The 21,580-nt window shown below is 32.9% G+C and overlaps 1 protein-coding gene across 6 annotated transcripts in view; it reads right to left on the reverse strand.

Moving 5' to 3' along the window:
* Positions 1–640: 640 nt before the first annotated feature.
* GPD2 (glycerol-3-phosphate dehydrogenase 2) overlaps positions 641–21,580 on the reverse strand; it is a 192,724-nt gene continuing 171,784 nt past the window's right edge. For all 6 annotated transcript variants that reach the window (XM_074303417.1, XM_074303418.1, XM_074303416.1 and 3 more), the window contains exons 10-18: positions 13,140–13,274; positions 12,730–12,905; positions 11,899–12,030; positions 10,430–10,588; positions 7,190–7,302; positions 7,017–7,095; positions 6,827–6,925; positions 2,837–2,959; positions 641–916 (exon numbers count right to left, since the gene is read on the reverse strand). In XM_074303417.1, the coding sequence (XP_074159518.1) occupies positions 2,891–2,959; positions 6,827–6,925; positions 7,017–7,095; positions 7,190–7,302; positions 10,430–10,588; positions 11,899–12,030; positions 12,730–12,905; positions 13,140–13,274 (962 nt within the window). In that variant the 3' untranslated portion in view covers positions 641–916; positions 2,837–2,890. The remainder of the gene's footprint in view (positions 917–2,836; positions 2,960–6,826; positions 6,926–7,016; positions 7,096–7,189; positions 7,303–10,429; positions 10,589–11,898; positions 12,031–12,729; positions 12,906–13,139; positions 13,275–21,580) is intronic.

Genomic DNA, 21,580 nt, shown 5'->3' on the forward strand with positions numbered 1-21,580 from the left:
TGTAGCTGTTGGTATTTTGTTTCTGATTTCATACATAGTAAGGACAGGTTCTCCTCTGTACCACCCAAAGGACTGAAATAATGTAAAACAGTACAAATATATAACTGCATTCACTTCACCATTATTACATTCATGTGCCAACAGCTTTTTTTTAAATACATAAAATGTGAGATGATAATTAATTCAATAATTGACCCTTGCATTTTTTAACCTATCAGAAATAAGAATGCAGTTTTTAGCAATGTACAAGAGAGAGCTAGCATTCCACATACCAAGCAGACCAAACAATGCCAGAATGTAAAGCAGATAAAAAGGCATGCAGGAGAAATCCTAAGGTTCTACTCAGGATGCACTGACTGAAAGCAAGAAATAATACTCGGAGTATATAGCAGACAACTATGGTCTATAAATTAATCTTCTATTACCACTATTACTATTACTACTATAGCAGGGAATTATTTTTAGTCATAGCCTACAAAGTTTTCACTATAGACAGGATTTTTTTCTTAACTGAATCTCTTTAAAACGGATCTCAAAAGTCACTTTATAAGACTAACTATAATTGGTTTCAGAAGGATTTCATTTTTCCAAAAGTTATTATCAGATAATGCCTCAACGTTAATTTAGACGTGACACAAAATGCTTGTATGCTTTATTCACAGTTTAAAAAAAAGTTGGCACCGGCTGATTCTCAAGACAAGTTTCTGGAAGTTGTGAAGAAATGCAGGTTCAGAATCAGCAGATTTTAGGAGAAAGCTGATGATACAAGACTCCACACACAGCTAAACATGCACAATTGTGATGTATTTAACAAATGCAGATCTGGCGAGAGAATCTGAAGGTTCCTAAGCACAAGAAGTCAGTGTCCTACTGCATTAGGTTCAGGGAGATACAAGTCATCTTTATCTTGATTTAACTAGAGGAAGAAAAAAGAGAGGAAACCAAACATACAATATTACAATATTTCATCCCAGAAATAAACACACATTAAATATATTTTTTAAATAACTTTTCTGCCTGTTGGGGCTTCCTTAGCTTTAAACATACAAATTTATTATTTTTTGAGAGCAATCTGAATTACCTTATTTCAGCCACTATTCATTAAAAATAGTGGCAGGAATCTTAAAAGAAAAGCATGGCACAATGACTTTTGAAAGTATGGCTATCTTGGTTTCAGTTTCATACTCCGTTGTGGCAAATGCATGAACCTAGCTCCTTTGTGGGCAAGTTGTTTTCCATCTCTGTAGCCACTTACAGTGCCATGAAAGTAGTAATAATTAAATAATTAAAAATTAATAAATATTTAAATAAATTAAATGGTCTTTATTAAATAAATTAAATGGTCTTTATTAAATAAATTAAATGGTCTTTATTAAACTGTATTTTGACACATACTATGATTTTTTTGAATCTCATCATTCAAGAGTCATGATGGTGACAAATATTAAAAAGTTGACACAGAGAGGAATATTAAGATCTGATCTCATGCTAACAGAAAATACCACTGTGATGTGGCTTGTCAATTTGTATACCAATTTTTATATCTAAGATTTCCAACCACAGTAGTAAAAGCTTCCATCAAAGCTCGATATTTGCTTCTATATACAGAATCTGATCTTTTGCAAAAAATTGTGTGGGAATTCAATTCATATGAGGAAGGGACAAGGGATAAACTAGCACATAAAGTGAGAGCAACTAGAATCAAGTAGCAGCAAAAATATTCTTGAATTAGTCTTACTTAAAATGTCAGATTTTTTTCTATGAGGACAAAAGGAAAATGCTTTTAAGGCTTAAAAAATTAACAATGAGATTCTGTGCTTGTGGTTAATATTTAGAATTGAAACAAACTAAGATATTTTATTTCCACTTCCCCCTCCCCCAATTTTTTGCTAAGTGAACAAAACCAATGCAATAGCGCTCAGTCCAAATCAATATTAGACAATATCACATGCTCTCTTCAAAGGTAAGATCTGGGGCTTGAAACCTGTACTTTTTGCACATGTGCTTGTGGAAATACATTTCTACTGTTATAGTAGCACTATAAAGGCACAGAAAATTTGGGCTCATCATCATTACATCCAAATATACCACTTCTATGCTAGTCTCAAAGTAGGGAAATCAAGGATCTTCCTGGCAATCTCAGGATTCAAAGAAAACCAGCAACCACTAAAAAAAAAAAAATTAACTGCCGAGATGAAACTATCACTGTAAAACTCAGTAAATGTCAATGCTATCCTTATCTATACCTGTGATTGGGAAGCTTTCAGAGTTTCTCTTTGTGACTTATTCCTGAAACCAGATCTAAAGTTTTTTTTTTTTTTTTTTAATTTTGGCAGTCACACCTGAGTTAGAAAATTGAACAATATTGTGAATGGAAGGCAGGAGGGACAAGATAGAAGGAAGAAATCCTCAGAAACACTATCATTTCCAAGGAGGTCATTCTGCATGCCCCTTCTTTTTAAGAGTAAAGGCTATCTAAAAGTTTAATGAACACAGGTATGTGTCAGTAAATCTCTTCCAAGTTCTTCCTTGAATTTCTGCCAAAACATTCTTCTTTGAGGACTCAGAAAAGCTTGTCTAGTCTAACAGGTCAAAAGTACAATATTAAAATTTTGCATAAAAAATAAAAGTAAAATATCCTTTTTATAAGCCAGGCTTATACAAATCAAGGGCATACACAAAGGTATCATAAGAGTTTTGGAATATTTCTCAGTGGTTAAAAACAAAATTAGCTATCCACATCCACTAGTTTAAAGAAGAATGGCTTCTAGTTGTTTTTAGCATGATGCTTTGTTGTTGTTGTTTCTGTAGTTTTTTGTTAACTGCTCAGACTCACAATCCTCCACAACTCCGATCCACTGGAATTGAAGATCTTGAACCCAGGTTCTCTTCAGCAGTCCTTCATGAGTATTGCCAGACGGCTTCCAGATACCATTCCTTTTTGAACAGCGCTCATCAGCTTAAAGAAACAACATTTGATACATTAAAACATATATATGCATACATACACACACACAAGCACATGTGCAAAACAGAGTAGCTCATTCAATTCTGAACGCATTTGAACAGTTACTAAAACTGTAAGCTGAGATAAATGAGTTCTCTATCAAAAACAATAGCAGGTGCTGCAGACAGCAAGCAGAAGCAAATAGACAAGAAAGAAAGAAAGAAAGAAAGAAAGAAAGAAAGAAAGAAAGAAAGAAAGAAAGAAAGAAAGAAAGAAAGAAAGAAAGAAAGAAAGAAAGAAAGAAAGAAAGAAAGAAAGAAAGAAAGAAAGAAAGAAAGAAAGAAAGAAAGAAAGAAAGAAAGAAAGAAAGAAAGAAAGAAAGAAAGAAAGAAAGAAAGAAAGAAAGAAAGAAAGAAAGAAAGAAAGAAAGAAAGAAAGAAAGAAAGAAAGAAAGAAAGAAAGAAAGAAAGAAAGAAAGAAAGAAAGAAAGAAAGAAAGAAAGAAAGAAAGAAAGAAAGAAAGAAAGAAAGAAAGAAAGAAAGAAAGAAAGAGAGGGGAAAAAAAGAAAAAAAGCTACTATTTTGGTGAATTTGAAACAGGAAGACATCATTTTTATAGAAATAACTATCTAATAAATTAGTCTTTGAAAATCAACTTCACTTCTTTGCCCTCTGTGTTTTGAACACAGCCCTTTAGTGCTTGAAATTTCTTAAATATTGGATTTCAAATTTCATTTGTAAAAATGCAAAGCAATACTAGGAATAGGATAAAAACATAACAATTTGGATAATACTAATAACCCCATATTTAACAAAGAATATGGGGGTGAATGATATTGTACTTGACTCCTTCAAATTTCTTAAAGACTTTTAAAAGTAATTTTCATTTAAGTCCTTGAAACTGGATCCAAAGTTTTACCTTAAAGAATTAATAAACTCCACAGCTGAGACTTTACTTAATTCTTTTTTTATGTAATGGATAAAATCTGAATTAGTCTAAAAATTACATGCACTCAGATGGCAAATGACTTTTGGAATGAACTAGGCAATTATGCTGTATGTGTGTATTTATTTGTTTTTTTTCCTTTTTCCTGCTCAAGACTTGCCAGATTTTTTGGGTTTTTTGGTTGTTTCTTTTTTTTTTTTTTTAATAATTTGCTTTCCTCCTTTCTATCTTCCCAATAATTTTTCTTTTTATTTTTTGATAGCTCTGGTCATTTATCACACCTGACTGTTCCACACAAGGATCATCTAAAAATAGTTTTTTAAGCCATACATCTTTAGCAAAAGTAAAAAATCTTAGCTTACTTTTACATTATGCTAAAATCTACCCTATATTAAGAAGAAAGAAATGCAACAGGTGATGGAGGTTAAGGAGTATTAGACTTTTGTTTTTAGTCATTCAGACATCTCATGTTTATTATTTGGCACAAATCATTAAAAAGTAGAAGAAATGGGTGTATCAAGTATACACAAAAATTTTAAAATATTTTTAAAAATAATTTTACTATAATTTAATTTCCCCTATCTGTTAAAATGCACTTTAAATACAAAAATTACATGCAGACATATAATTTTACTTAGAAATAAAAATTTTCATCCTACTATCTCTAGTATGTAAAATGCATTGCATCCACTGATATAACTTGGTCCTTTGAAGTTTTCTTATGTTTTGGTCCTCCTAGGATTTTAACAGCTGAAGACATAAAAACAAACTCTTCCATAAATAATTTATTGCTTAGGCTATTAGTCTACAAGTATCTTAAACCCTAATTAACAAATAACAATCTTGAGTGAAAATTATCTTTTTACCAGGATCAGTTAAATATGGTGCATATCTAAAATACTCTTCTTCTGTCATGATTCATAGTCAATCTTTAAAGTACTGAGGTTATTTTATTTGGAGAAACAATTATATATTTTTCATGGATCCTATGAGAGATATTATCTTTAACTTTAAAAAAAAAAAGGCTTTAAAGTACAGTATAACCATTTGTACTTAGAACACAGACTTTTCTGCCATGAATAATTAAAAAGTTAAAGCCTGATCAGCAAGAGATTTTATAAGAAAACACATATAAGGATTCAATTACTTAGCATCAATTCTTCAATTATGCTCCACTTAAAATTTACTCAATTACTAAACACAACAAATTTATGCCATATATGACTTTGGATTTTTAAACAAAGCTTAGAGGGGCTAAAGTCAAAAGACCTCTGTTCAAATTCTAACTCTGATGCTTATCCCCATTATCAACATGGGCAAATTATTCAACCTTACTGAATCTCAGCTTTCTCAATCTGTAAAATGGAGTAGTAATTTTTGTAAAGGAAACTATCAACCTTCAAGTGCAATATAAATATTAATATTCATAATATTTATAATAATAAACACAAATATTAATATCCATGATTTTACTTGATGGACCATTTCCCAAAAAGCTATAATTTTTAAAAGTTCCCCAAAAATTACAAAGAAGAGGCATTATGTGATTTCTACTTTAAAAGACAAAATGATAGCTTTGATTTATTTTGAAGCCTGTCTTGGTTAAAGAACTAGATTTTACAAGGATGAAACTCTTTTTTATAATGCTAGACACAACCTGTGGAAATTTTCTACATTTAGATTCAACAATGCTCTTATCTGCAGCTCATCTCCAGAGAGACAATTACCATTTCCTTTGCCTTGATCTTGTTTGTTTAACTTGACACAGTGAAGAAAGGGCTGACATTGACCAAAATCCCCAGCATTAATTTATCTCATGTTCAGCATTCATCATTGCCATGATGCACAGCAAAGACCTGGCAGTCATTTGAAATACCTGCCCAAGAAAGACTACAAAAACAAACCTAGCTAGTAAGGAACAAATAAACTCTTCATATAAGTGGAATGAGGTAGACAGATACAAATATATTGCTGGTCATCTTGCTTTATCTCCTTCTTTAGAGATATTTATGAGAATTAATGATCTTCATGCCCAGTTTCCTTATGGAGTAAAAATGTGAAGTTCCTATCATCAATTGCCCCTATCATCAATATGTGGACTCAAGTACGGAATTACAAGAATGTAAATATTTGAATTATATGTCATCATAGACATGGCCTTGAAATTAAAACATACATTCCCCCCCTTTAGTTTGCTTTCAAGCTTTTCAAGCACCACTAAGACTAGGACAGTTATATTTTTTGTACATGTAACATAATGCCTATCTAAGTCATTAAACATATCTAAAGATGTTAGATATGACACCTGGTAAAGTTGGGCAATAGGTATTCCTTTAAAAATGATATTGATCTAGTCTTTTAAAAAATTTTTCCTAGGTCCCTATTTTCAGAGCCCCTTTTAAATCTAAATAGCCCAACACATTTGACTGGTTTGTTAATTTAATTAGGAGAAATATGAATAACAAAAAGAAAGAAAAAATGTTCCGTATCACAGAGGCTCTTCATTAGCTCATACAGATTATTTGAAAAATCTATGGATACTGATCTTTCTATATTCACAAATAGAGATATAGGTAGGTCACTTCTGAGTGACCCTGGCTAAGTCACTTGAACCACTCAGATCCTAACACTATACATTGAAAAAAAAAAAAAAAAGGCATTAATCCTCACTGGAAAAAGTAGGCATTCTCTAAACCAATCAAATCACAAGTCCAAACACATACAGATATATACATACACACACTCTTCTGATTTTTTAACCTACTTTGCTTCTCAGTAGTAAAAAGCAATACCAATTTACATATACTTAGTGGTCTGTTACTTAGAATAAGTTAAATAAAATACTCTAACTATTCATACATTAGAAGCAATATTTTCATGTCATTAAAAAAATTTGTCACTTGCATTTAGAAAAAAGAAATAGCCACAACTCACCTGTAAAAATTCATGCAGTTCAACCAATCCATTTTTATTTAAATCTACTTCATTGAGAATTTCATGTAGAGTATTTTCATCCATTTGAATATCGATACTCTAAATGAAAGAAAAGTAGAGGTAGAATTAATAATGAATTGAAGCTTTCAATTAATTTGGTTAAAGATTTTCAAAGCACAAACAAAGTTACCTCAAGCACACGCTGAACATCAATTATGGTAATAAAGCCTTTTTGCTCTTTATCAAACATGTGAAATCTTTTTTTGTACCTAGAAAATTATGATCATTAATGGAAAACTTTGCTAATATTAGATATTTTGTTAAAGTCATAGTGAAGGAAAATTTAAAGCATAGTTAACATACCTCTCAATATCAGAAGGTTGTAGGCTAATTTCAGAACAGTCCGTTAGCTGCTCTGACCGAGACTTGTAGCCCATTTCATAGTATAGAAATCTTGTTGCACAATCAAGTTCCTCCTAAAACACAAATAAAATACCCAAATCTCTATCAATCAATTAATTAACATATATTTGATAAATCCTTAGACTATATATGTGCCCAGGACCATATGAAGCACTGGAGACAACAAATATAAAATAATTCCTATTATCAAAGAGAAAAAATTTCAAAGACCTATGTTCTTTTCAAAAATTTATCCTTAAAAATAAAGGAAAGAGTATTTCTTCATTCAGTTCAATATTATTTATCATATCTGGTATCTGTGGCATCTGAAATATAAATTGGTAATGGTTTAAAGAGAACTAGTACTTAATAAATATGGTACAAACTACTCCAATGCTCATCACTTCAAAAGAAGTGAAAATGAAAGTCACAATGTGATAAGGGAACATAGGAATGTGGCAACAGGACTTTTAAGATCAGGGAATAGAATAGGATCCTTTCAGCCATCATCTCATGAATGTATACATTTATCAATCAATAATTATTCCTTCTATATATGTGGCAAAATAACCAAATAAGACCCTGGTCACACAATAACATCTGGTTACTTCTCAAACTGTAAAGAAAGATGGATATTCCTGTTATAGGATGGTTGCTTATTGATTCACCCCAAAGTTATGGGTGGAATGATCTGAATGTGCAGGAATAGAATGAGAGCCCTAAGATCGGGTTGTGAGAAGATGCTGATTCAATTTGTGCCAGGAATTCAGACTGTGGGAGGTGGGATGGAGGAAAAGAATTCTATGAACTAGACTGGTCACATTCCACCCACTGGGAGACAGTAGATTTACTCTGAATTCTCATTCCTTGAGTGTGTTGGAGGTAACAGTTTGGGAAATGATTAACAGATAGTTTTCAGCACATATGAGGTGCATGGTTTCCACAAAAAAAAATTAAGAAAAAACAAAAAACAAAAAACTATCCTTTGAGCCTTTGTAATAGGCTTAGATTTCTATACTTTTTTCTCTCTTTCAGTGCCTTCTCTGTTAAGCTCTTCACGTGGTTCCTCTCTTTCCTTTTCCAAATGTCCTTTCTAATAAGCTTAGAGTTCATCAATACCTGTTCTCCCTTAGTTTTATAACTAAACTTCTCTGTTAAACTCTTCATGTATTTTCTTTTTTTCCCACTCCAAATGTCCCTTGACCTGGATAGCTCTCCTTTCCTTGCATTGTATTAAAATTATGTGTGCATACACATGCATTAAATGCAGAAAACAGGCCCTTTTTCATGATACCAAATAGTGCTTGCATATATTGTGGACTTACCAAATGTTTGTTGAATTTTATTTTTAATTTAAGAATCAGAAAGTAAAACCCATTGAAACCAATTGAAACCCATTCTGAGCATATCATTCACAATATGTTGACCTCTATGGTTACAAACTGCTAGTATTCATTCATTTATTTAACAAACATTGAGTAAGCATTTATTCTCTGCTAGGCACTCTATAGAAAGCATTAGGAATACGAAGACAAAAAGACAATCATTTTTTTGCCCTCAATGAGCAATTTATATTTTCCCCAGGGTAAAGACATAAATACAGAGAAATAAATGCAAACCACATATAAAATACACAAACCACATACAAAACAAACATCGAAGGAAGGAGGGAGGGAGAGAAGGATGCTAGCAACTGGTGGTTTGGTTTTCAGTGTTAAAAAGCAGCTTATGTCTAATCCTAACTTTGAATTTGGGAATCAATAGATCTTCCTGAGTAGGGAAGTAATGGAGTTAGAGCTATTCTTCAGGAATAACCAGCTGGCAATTAAGTGACTCAGACATTAGAAATGTAAGAGATTAAAGGAGATAATATTAGAAGGTTATTACAATAATTAAGATGTAAGGCAACTTATTAGTAGTGGACTGGACTTGACATCAGGAGCATCTAAGTTCAAATTCTTCCTCAGAACCTTACTAATTGTGTGACCACAGTCAAGACACTTACCCTCTATGAGCCTCAGTTTCTTCATATATGAAGTAAGAGAGCTAAATTCAATGACTTCTAAGGTCCATTCCGATTATAAGTCTACTATCCCATGAAGACAAGGAGAAAGGAAGGAGGAAAGTATTGATTAAATGCCTACTGAATTCTAGGCATTACAAAAAGTGCTTTATAAATATTATTTTATCCTCACAATAAACCTGTGAGGTAAGTGCTATGATGATGTCCATTTTTTAGTTTAGAAAAACTAAAATAGACAGAGATTAAGCAACTTGACCAGTGTCACACAGTTACTAAGTGTATGAGACCAGAATTGAACTTATCTCTTCTTGACTCCAGGTCCAGGGCTCTACCTAGATGTGATCCATGATGCTAACTAGCCACAACTAGGCTGATAGTCATATGACTAGAAAGACATAAATATTGTGAAGATAGAATTGAAGAGATTTAGCAACCAATTGGCTATAGGGAAAAGGAAAAGTTATCCACAAATGACTCAGATTTTGCAAATGTGAGAAAGTTGGTATGCCCAAAAGAAACAAGCAAGTATGGAAGAAGGGTTTATAGAGTAAAAAGAATGAGTTCTATTCTGGATTGAATTTAAGTAATTAGTTACCTTTTCTATTGTTTTCCCTTTATGTAACTTAAGAAATCTCAATTATTTGAGGTTATAGATAATCAGTTACACAGTGCTTCTATTTGCTATATATATGGCAATAGCATCATAGTAGATGTCTGTGCTCTTGAAAATTTGATTGGGACCAATGAAATCAATGAAAATAACGTACTAAAAATCTTTCCTATCAAGATATTGTTTTATCAGAGTCATCCCTGATAGTGACATGTAAGACCAATTCTTTATATCTAAACCTTGATTAGAATAAATTGGCTTTCTTTCAGCCTGAGGATATGGGATCTAAAATGAGGCTTCGCTAGAATGGGAACATCATTTCATATTGCTTGCTAAGAGAATCATCTATCTATAAAAGTATTTTTGCTACCAAAGAAAAAAAAAGGTAAATTGGTAGAAATAGTAGTTTGACTACATGATATATTCTAAGAAGATTTTTTCAATAAAAATGAATAAAGATCTAATGGAGAATGCTCTAACACCCACTAACACAGAAAAGTCAAACATTTTATTTTGGAAACAATGTGCTAATTGGAGAAATACAGTAGTAAAATTCTATATTGGATACCTTTTTCCTTTCTTCACACCAATTCAGTTCCTTTGCCATGAGGTCAACAATCTTAGGTAGAGCTTCCTCTGCAGCCTGAACATTCAGAAAGGCAAGTCGAGTACGGCGTGAAATTATATCTACTGCTGTGCATGCATATTCTTTGATTCCATATTTCACCTGCATTTAACATGTTTTAAAAAGTTATTTTGTATCCAAAGGTTAAAAGGCAACTATAGCCATATACCAAAAAAAAAAAATCCCACATAAACATGCATGTAAAATGAAAGGTAGTTTGGTTTTATACTTTTGGGTCACCCTAGCTGATTAAGATGAGACATAACAGTGTTCATGACGTAACTGTCTCTGACAAACCACAGTTTGAAAAGTTGACTCTCTGGAAAAGGAGTAGCTCCACTCTCAATACTATTTGGCAAATCTCCCCTGATTCTCATTTGCCATCTTATTGCATGAGTAAAAAGGCAAGTACCCTCTGTTTATGCATAATTTGTTATTTAATTGTTTATCAAATTATTTTATTTGTTCTTTGGTCAAATACAGTAAAAAGAACAAGAAAACTCTAACAAAAAATAAGTTTCAATTCTATGTTGTGAGATCTTAATACTCAATTTCTTCATATGTAAAATAAGGATTGAATAAGAATAACTTCTGAAATCTCTCAGAGTTGTAACTCTTTTCCTACCCAAATCCTAAAATCTTATGATCTATAGACATCTTTAATTTAGGCTATATAGTATTTCCTGTCTTGGATTATAAATAACCATATGGTAAGAGGAGTGTGTGTGTGTGTGTGTGTGTGTGTGTGTGTGTATGCGCGTGCACACATGCATATGTGTGCATGTATTACATTCCTTATGACAAGACAATAAAATTAGTATTATATCAACAACACAATATTTACTGAGTATATAGTATGCAAAGCATTGTGTGGGTATTATGGAGAATACATAAGAAGTATAAGATAATATTCCTGTCCTCAAAGAATCAATATTTATCTTGGGCAGACAATATATAAACACAAAAATTTTAAATAGCAATTTAAGACTTCATAAGAAATATCATAAGATAGCATGTGACTAAATATCAAATAAGTGGTACAGATAAGTGCTAGGAGATCAGAATAAGGAGAAATTAAAGACTGAGTAGTTTGGAAAAGCTTAATTTTTAAAGTGACTTCAACTGGGTCCTTGAAAGAGATAGGATTTCATCAATATATTAATTGCTTTTCAAACTGCTTTAATTCATATTACCACTATTTCCCCCAAATTTTATAAATGTAAAAGGTAATTATACAATCACAGTTGTACAACCGCTTATTTCATATTCTGGCAGATGTTCAAAAAGAATAAAGCTCAGAACCAGCAATATCTTAATTTGGGGGAAGAGGAGAATTGCAAAAAAGTGAGTAGAATTCAACATAGATACCAAGGGAAAATATGGGTCTCATTGAGAAACAATCAATCACATACCTCTGCTTCAATGTATGGGAATTCAGACACAAGGCGTACTCCAACAATGGGCCATCTTTTTCCAGTTACACTTGCTATTTTGGCTACCTCAAAGGCCTTGTCACCATAAGTGGAAGCAAGATGTTGAGCCACCTATAGAAAGGAAAACACATTAGACAAAGACCTTGAATATCAGCACTTCCTAAATAAAAACAAAACAAAACCCAAAAAACATGTGTAAGGGCTTCTTGTCAAGTGTTCCCATGGCATGTAACAAATTGGTTTAGGAGCATATTAGATTTTGATTGTGTGGGAGGACACTCCATGAGCTCTGGATGCTTAGGCTAGCACTAAAGCTAAGATGCATGTATCACTGTTATCAGTGAATAATGATGTTTCAGCTTCACTCTACCTCTAGGATCACATTTGAAGAATAGATTCAGTTGGTATTGAGAAGCAACAAACTCAGGATGCCAAGCCAACTGTTTGAAAAAGTAAACAGATAAAAGGGGGGAAATATGGCCAGAAGACCTATTGTGGAATTGATTCAGAAAGAAAAAAAATGAATTAAAGAAAGATATTCACATTCATTCTGTCTCTCTGTCTCTGTCTCTGTCTCTGTCTCTGTCTCTCTCTGTCACACACACACACACACACACACACACACACACATATATACACACACATGCACAAATATATTAAGGCTTACAGGGTACCATAGGATCCTATTACTCATAAAATGTATACTCAGAAATTGTAACTATGCACAAGAGAGGTACGCTCTGGATGATTTTGTTCTTGTCAACATCCTTACTTAAGTAAAGAGGAAGATGAAATGCAACAAACATATACCTCATTTTCAAGTCCATAATCCTGAACCAGTCTAATGTACATAGTAGGGCTCCACTCCTTACCACCCTGCAAGAAAAGGTTAGTTGTCATACTTGGCCCTACTTTAAAATTGTGATTTTTGACAGCAACATCTATGGTATCTTCAGCCATAGCACGGTAAGTGGTCCATTTTCCACCTGAAAACAACATGGAGAAGCAAATAAGTCACCAGATTATCTTACTGATCGGGTTTTGATTTTTTTTTAATTAATCACTTATTAACTTCATTGCTTTACAATGCCATAATAGCATTAATTCAGATTTCAATAACAGCAATAATTTCTTGATAGCACTCATTCAGGCCCCTCAAGGTAGGATCTTGTAGAGACTATCATCTAAGACTCATGAAATACCAATTCAATTTCCCATACCTGCAATAGTAATAAGGCCACTATCACTGGTATCAACAACATGATTTCGAGAGATTGACTGGGTATCTTTAGATGAAGGATCTGTAACAAGAGGCCGAATTCCACTCCAAGCAGCTAGGACATCCCCTCTTCTCACTGTGGAGAATAAAAATAAAAGGTGAGTGTGCTAATTTATTAGGATGTAAAGAAAACTAGAATGATTTTTAAACAGTAGAATGAAGTTACAAACAAGAGGAAAATAATGTGGACTCAGAGAGGGGAAATAGTCTTAAATATAAGTTGGAATACTTGGCCAGTTGCCAAGTTGGACAGAAAAACAATCTAGAGGTAATAATGAATATGAATTAAAGTAATGATTCTATTAATGCTCAAATGTATTAGCCTGAACAAAATTATCATTAAAAAAAAAAGTCTGGCACTTGAGGAAATGCTAATGAGGATCAGATAATAATCAAGAGAAACTAGTTATCAACATCCCTCCAGATGGAGTTATCTGGGAGAAAAAACTGCACCCCCTCAAAGTACCCCTGAAATTCAAAAGCCCTAAAAACTCATTATGGACCATTTTCTTCCTAAACATTCTCTCCCCATTCCTGTTTCTGTTTCCTATATGAGAAAATAAAATTCCTCTAAAATTTTATTTAACCAAACCATTATAGAGATTGTAGAATTTTTAACATTTAAGAGAGTTTATTTTTCCTTACAATATTTTTTCATGTAAAGAAATATTTACTAATGCCTATAGTATGCAAGATACTATTTTTTCTTGTTATTCTTTCCCTACTGCTGATAATAATTTTATATTAACTCCTCCCATTTCATAATATTTGAGAACATAGTTTTTAGAGGAAAAAAATCATTTGAACAGATACTTGAATACTTTAAAGACATGATACTATCTAAATACAATGTATATTTATGTAGATTCTCAAAGATTTACAATGCCCTTCTCCAAATAACCCAGGTAGTTAGGTGATAAAAGTATGATATTCCCATTTCATGAATGAGAACACTGTGGCTTACACAGGTAAATTCACTGGCCAAGTAACCTAGCTTGGATCAGAGGTTAAACTCACCTCACTACTGAACTGTAGGCTCACAGATTTGGAGACAGAAATGATCACAGAGAATAGTACATTTCATTTTACATAAAAAAAGAACTTGAAGCTCAGACAAGTTAGTGACTGGCCTGGAGTATTTGAACTCCAAATCCAGTGTTCTTTCCATTAAACCACAATGACTTTTTAATATTTCTTTTATCATACGATATGGAGTATCTATATATATATTCTTCCCATCATAGCACTCTCTTTTAATCTTAACCTTTTTCAATATAATCCCATTCCCACTGACACTCTCCCCCTTACTTCTGATTCTCTTATTTATTATTCCTTTCACTTTAGGTTTTTGCTTATTGGTTCCTGTTTCTAGGTTTTTGCATATTAGTTCCTGTTTCTCTCCTGTTTTATATGAACATATAATAAGCCTCCCCCTCATTTTTCCTTCTTAATCAAGTAGATTCCTCCTGTCTTCTCCTTCAACTAGTCCTGTTCGTTTTTAATATTTCTTTTTTTATGCCATTTCTCAAAAAAAGGATTTCTCCCATTCTATTTGTTATTTCATCTTCCTTCTATCTAGATCCTAACTCTGATTCATGATTCCTACCAATCATCTGATTGCTTTTCTCTGTATTCCTCATCTAATCACAGGTTATATTTTAGGTTTCCCCCCTCTAGGTGGTTTCTTTCTGCCACTTCTCTGTAAAGCTTGCCCCATAAATTATCCTTTCCCAACAAGTCTCACCTTAAGAACTATGAATTATTACAGTTGTCAGAGGACACTGCCCCATGATAGGGTCCCCGCCTCCATTTCATCCCGTTATTCAGCACACCACTTCCAGGTTACCTATTATCTCAAAATTCCCCCTCCTCCCAAAGTTCATAGTCTTCTGTTCCACCAGATACCAGTTCCTCTCAGGAGTTCCAACCTCTTCCCTGAGGTAGGACAATAGACATAAAAACCTAACCATCCAGGCTACACAGTGTAAGGGTACCCACCTCCCTTCACAGACCATCACTCTACACCCACAGAAGCATTCACCAATGGATCATCAAAGCAAGGCCTCCTTCCTTTTCATTTCACTTCCTTTACCCTCAACTACTCCTCTGCAGGCTCTTGGAGGATACCTTCCCCTCACTGCTAGCTGTCATTTAGTCATGTCACACATATCTCTCCTCTGCCCTACTCTCCCTTCCCACCCACATATATCCTCCCTACATAACAAGTATTGACTTAGGTTGTCACAAGATTCTGCCCATAATACTCCCAGATTTCTGCCTTCATCCATGTTTAGAAAGAAGTTTCTTACTGCTCTTTCTCCTATCACTCTGGCATAAATGTCATCTTATATTTTTTGTTTGGGGTATTTGAGAACTCATAATGTCTCCATTTTTTTTCTTTTTGGGAAAATTCTAAAAATGTCTATTATTAGACTTCCAATCTTTTTTTCCAGGTATAATTAAACTCAGATATTCAGGTAAATTACCTTGGACTGCATTCTAAGCACCACTGCACTTCAGAACACATTTCTTCCTACATTTTCTGGTACGAAATAGTCCCAAAATAATCTTGAGTTTCATGAATTTCCTTTCTTTGTATTTTAAGATCTCTCTCCTGATTGCTTGAAGAGCTTGTTTCTAAACTGAATAAACTAAAATTAAATTTAATTATTATGTGCACTGGAGTTTGCCAACATTGGTTTTGTTTTGTTTTGTTTTCTGGAGGTGATTTGTGAACTTTTTCAGTTAGTATTTCATTATCTGTGTTTATACATTTTGGCCAGTTTTCTTCTATTACATCTTGCATTAATGATGTTAAAAATTTTTTTGTCCTGTCTTGTTCTTCTGAGAAAGCTATAATCCTAGGATGCTCAACATATCCTGTCTTTGAGATAAGTGTATTTTTCTTGAATAATAATTATATTTTCTTTTAAAGTTCTTGATATTTTTGCTTTTTATTTCTAGATTGGCCTTTATTTCTATATATTTATATTCCCAATTTTCTTTTTTGTTCCTTTGGTGAAATCTGCCACCAAAGATTCTATTCTGCCCATTATTTTTGCTGGGCAGGACATCAATTCTGCTCTCTTCTTATTTCTCTTTATTAACCACTTAAAAACACTGTTATAATCCCATGTTCTTGCATTCAATATATTCTATCTCATTATTTTCCTTTGTTTTGCAAGTATTAGGCTGAAATGCCTAAATATTACTAGATGTAAAAGTCTTATTCCCTTCTGCTATTAATGTTTTTTTTTTTGTCAATTAATCCACTTATATTCAAGGTGTATAAGTTTTCTTCTTCATGAGATCTTTGGTAATTATTGTTTTTTTTTCCCCACACTCATTTTTCCTTATTCACTTTGATCGTAGTTTCTTTGGGGAATACATTTGAACATACCTTAGCCTCCTTGGAAAGTTCACCAGTCTTGGTGTCTGCCTTCAGTGACTAGCCCCAGATGGATTCTGTGCTCTTTCTCTCAGTCTTAGTTGAGTATTGCACAACTCCCCATATACATGATGTCTTGTCCTGGTGATATGTCTCACTCTTCATTCCTTAATTCTCTGGCCTGGTATGAGCAGACTGCTACATGGGTGGGTCAAGTTATCTGTCCAGGACTGGCATTTCAGAGTTTTGCCACACTGGTGCTATACAAATGGCCACTCCAAGAAGTCTCTTGCTATAGCAAGGTTAAGACTCCACTAGCTATCTGTTTTAGCTTTAACAAATTTCCACAGTCTTGAGCCAGAGTGTTTGTGGCAAGAGAAAGAGGGAAAAGGGAAGCTTATATGTAGGGAATAAATTTTGTTGTAAACCTATTCCAAGAACTGCATGGCAGGGAGAGAAACCTAAGTCATAAGCATCATAAGCATCAATTCATAGGTTTTCAGTTTTGTTTTTTAATCTTCTCTTGAATTCTGAGTACATGAAGCCACATGTTTTGTCATTGGCTCAAAACTTCTGTCATTAGATCATAAATTAAAAAGGCTTGAGAGATTACAAGTATAAGAGAAAATGTCTAGTCCTTTATCTTTTTGCTCCCATGACCCAGAAGAAATACTTTTGTTTAAAAAAATCACTGTAATACTTATTAGTGATTTTACCTTAAGAATATCTAAGTTTTATCACTTTAATAAGGAACAAAAAAATCTAGAATAGAACCAGAAGCATGTATTTGTATTTTTTTAACATATTTATTTAGATACTTATCTTCTCCTATAATAGAATCTAAGTTCCCTGCAGGTAGAAATTGTTTCATTTACTCAACACAGAGCCTGGCACAATTTGTTGTTCAGTCATTTTTGATTCTTCCTGAGGTTTTCTTGGCAAAGATACTGGATTAATTTTCCATTTCCTTCTCATTTTCCAGGTGGCATATAGGATTAAGTGACATGGACAAGGTCTCAACAACTAGTATATGTCTGAGGCCAGATCTAAACTCCAGAACATACTGAAGTATATAGCCTAAATATACTCCAGACTTGGAATTTTATTCACTATAACTCTAACTGCCTACTATATAGTAAGTGCTTAATAAACACTGATAAATTACTTATATCCTCAAGGCCTAACACCTTGTTGGCCATATTGCAGGTGCTTAATATTTGTTGATTGACTGAAATGGATAAATGAGAAATGGTTATAATTTGGAAGATTTATATTGGAAAGCAGCCTCAATTAATAATTCTAAATACCATATATCCTTAGTGAAGTCAATAAGGGTTCCTAATTGATTTCAAAATTCAAGATTCAAAAAAATAATTCGATTGATCATCTGTTTCTATATAAATGATAAGATTTAGAAAATAATGTTATATATTTCAAGAAGAGGCAGTTAGATTAGACAGATGGAAGAACCTTTCTACTTAGGGGGAAGTGAGATACTGAAATTCCATGATATAGAATTTACAGTGTAAGAAATCTTAAAACTAATGGAATATTTCAACTACAAACAGGTGAGCATATGTAGATAATGTTTTAGATGGCATCTTTAATTTACTTGGAAAATTATCATGAGGAGAATTTTGGGGATGGGAGATAAGATGAGGGGTAGGAGTGAGGAAAGAGCCTACTGTATGTAGCAAATAGTAATCTGGCATTTTCCTTTTTTTATCCACTGTTCAAATTTGTCAAAGAAAATAAAGTACCACAGATACATAGAAAGAGAGAGGAGGTTGAAAGAATGAGAAAGAAAAACAGATCAATTCTCATATGAGAAAACCATACAAACACACATATAAAAATTATGTTAATTATGCTTAGTATATTTATTATTGTCATTTTTCAGTCTTATCCAATTATTTATGATCCTACTTGGGATTTTCTTGACAGATACTAGAATGTGTGTGTATATATATATATATATATATATACACATGTATTTAAAAATAGTCTTTTTCTTTTTTAACCAAATCAGTGGAACTCTGGTGAAAAAAGCCTATTACTCTTCATCATGATGAACAAATCTTTTGCTGAAAGGCAGATCAGCATAAAATTCCCAAATACATTTCATTCCAATCTCCTCCATTCTCCCAAGTCACTTCCTAAGCATTTTGTTTTCATTAAAAAAAAAATCAACAGTGTATTCTCTTTTTCTTCTACTTCCTCCTACTTTTCCCCACCTCCACTGAAAAAAACAAAAGAGAAAAACAAAACCTTATAAACTAATAAACATAGTTAAGCAAAATGATTCATATTGATCATAATCAAAAGTACAAAATATATATATATATATACACACATATATATATACATATATATATATATATATATATATATCAATAATTCTGCAATCTGTGTCCATCATTTCCCTCCCAGGAGGTAAAAGCATGCTTCTTTTATCAGTATTATCTGGAATCATGGTTGGTCATTGTATTAATCAGAATTTTTTAAATCTTTTAAAGTTGTTTGTCTTTGCAATATTGTTCTCCTGGCTGTGCTCCCTTTACTTTTCAGTAATGCTCAATACTTGCACATCAATGTCATGTTATATCTATTTATTAAACACCAATAAGCTTACTCTTTTGGCCTCTGTATACTTTCCTGAATCTGTGAAGAATCATAGAGTTAATGTCAAGGGTATAATTTATATTTTCCCTTACCCTTCTACCTATTCAAACTCTAACATACACTTTCAAGTCCAGCTCAAATATCACATCTTCCATGAATTCTTCTCCTCCCTACCCCCAAACTCTAAACATCACCAAGACCATCCCCTGAAGATTCCAAATAGCATTCTACTTTCTATCTCTCTAAAGCAAATAGATACCATGCTAATCTATGTCTGTGTCTTATTCCCCTCTTACTCTATAAGCTTAATGAGGACAAGAACTGATTTATAAATAGTAACTTCCCCTAGAAACTATCACATTGTTGGCATTTGATATTTGATGAACTGAATTTATCAATATTGAGTAAACATCTCTCATATATTAGGCAATTTTTTCCATTCAAACTGAATTGATGGTAAAGTCACTGTGCTTTGCATATTAGAAGGACTTAACCAAAGGTAAGAATATTCAATTTTTTCAACAACCAAGGCAACAAAATCATTAGCTTTCAGTTATTCTCACTTTCCCCATCAGAAATCAAATCTCTTCCTAGTTGTTGTTGTTTCTGTTTCTGTGACGCTAACATTAACACAGCTAGAGACACAGATTTAAAATTACTTAGGGAAAGAGATCTGTTAGGCTAGTATATAAATTTTAATGACTAAAATAGATCATATGTTTATCCTATCAGGAGATAAAGATATAATTTTTAAAACACACAAGTTTGGTGTAAATAAAAATATTCAGTCAAATATTAAATATATTGCATATTCTAATGGAAAGAATTCTGGGTTTGGCAGAGATATAGAAAGACCTGACCTCTAATCCTGCTTCCAAGTGATAGTTTTATGAGCAAATTACTTAACCTCCCCCTCAGCCTCAGTTTTTTCACCTGTAAAATGGGGATAAAATAACTGTAGGATTTCCTTTGCAGAATGAAATAATGATAACAAGGGCTTTACAACCTTGAAATGATACACAAAACATGTTGCTGTTATTATTACTATTATTATTACCCTTATTTAATTAAACAGCACAAAAGTTACACTTCTAAAACATTCGATAAAATAATCTGGGTTTACAATCACAGACTGCATGCTGCTGGTAGAATTTTAACTCAACTGAATTGAGTTCTTAGTGCCACTTCAATTATATTAACACAGTGTTGAGATTGAATTTATTTATAAAATAAAGAACGTCTGCATGCCAAGTTAAGGAAAATATCAAAATTAAATACTTAAAATATAAAGTAGCCTATAGGGTACTTCATCTTAATTGGCTGCAGTCTCTCTTTCCAGTTTAAAGAGAAGTCTTCAGTCACATCCAAAGGCTCAAGCCAATTCTATACATATACATGAGTCCAAGGCTCCTTACTAAAGATGTTATCTGGGAAATGGTTTTAACTGATAGAAATTTGCTTAGAAGCAAATCTGACCACAACTGCCTAAGACCATTAACCACAGAAGTACCAATGATTCAATGGATCACTGACTTCAGGGATGTGGGAACTCTTTTAATTATGCAGATCAGAACAAATTCATTGCTGTCCATCTTCGTCTTCAAGTCTTCTCAGATCTTAGATTCCTCTTCCATAGATATCATGAACTCCTGGGGGTATGAGTGCTTATGGAAAACTAAATGCAGATTGCTAGACTTGGAATCAAGAAGAAGAGGTTTCAAATACTGCTTCCGAAATCTCTGTGAGACCAAGAGCAGGTCACTTAATAAGTATAAAATTTCTTTTTATTACCAGAATGGATATAATAAAACTGGTGGCAACTACTACCTCAAAGAAATTGGGAGAATCCATTGTTTATTGCAAACAAATGTTCAACTACATTATCACTTCACTAATGTGAAAATACTGTTAAACTTTGAGGAGATCAGGGTTCAATTTCTGCTTGTAAATTGGGAGTGGGGGGTAAGGGAGGCATGTAGGCTCATTTAAGATCTATGATTTAACTGATATAGGGAAGTTGTGCTGAGGAAATCCTTATGGAGACACTAATGTACCAGTTATTGTCTTAAGAGAGTTGACCCACTGAGATAGTGGGATATAGTCAGCCTATGTCTAAGGCAGATCATTTGTTAACTGTATAACCATAGGCAATTATTCACTTCTCATAACCTAGTTTTCATTTGTAAAATGGAAATAATTATTCTTGCATTAATTCATAGGATTGTTATAAGGAAAGTATTTGTATAAAGCTTATAAACTTTCTTCTCACCTATATATTTAGCAATCCAGTGTCATTCCTCCTGGCTGCTCCTTTAAGAAGACATTTCCATTGCCCAAACTCTGGACATTTTCATTGGCTGTTTCCAATGCAT

This window comes from Sminthopsis crassicaudata, chromosome 3, assembly GCF_048593235.1.
Source record: "Sminthopsis crassicaudata isolate SCR6 chromosome 3, ASM4859323v1, whole genome shotgun sequence".
NCBI classification, from domain to species: Eukaryota; Metazoa; Chordata; class Mammalia; order Dasyuromorphia; family Dasyuridae; genus Sminthopsis; species Sminthopsis crassicaudata.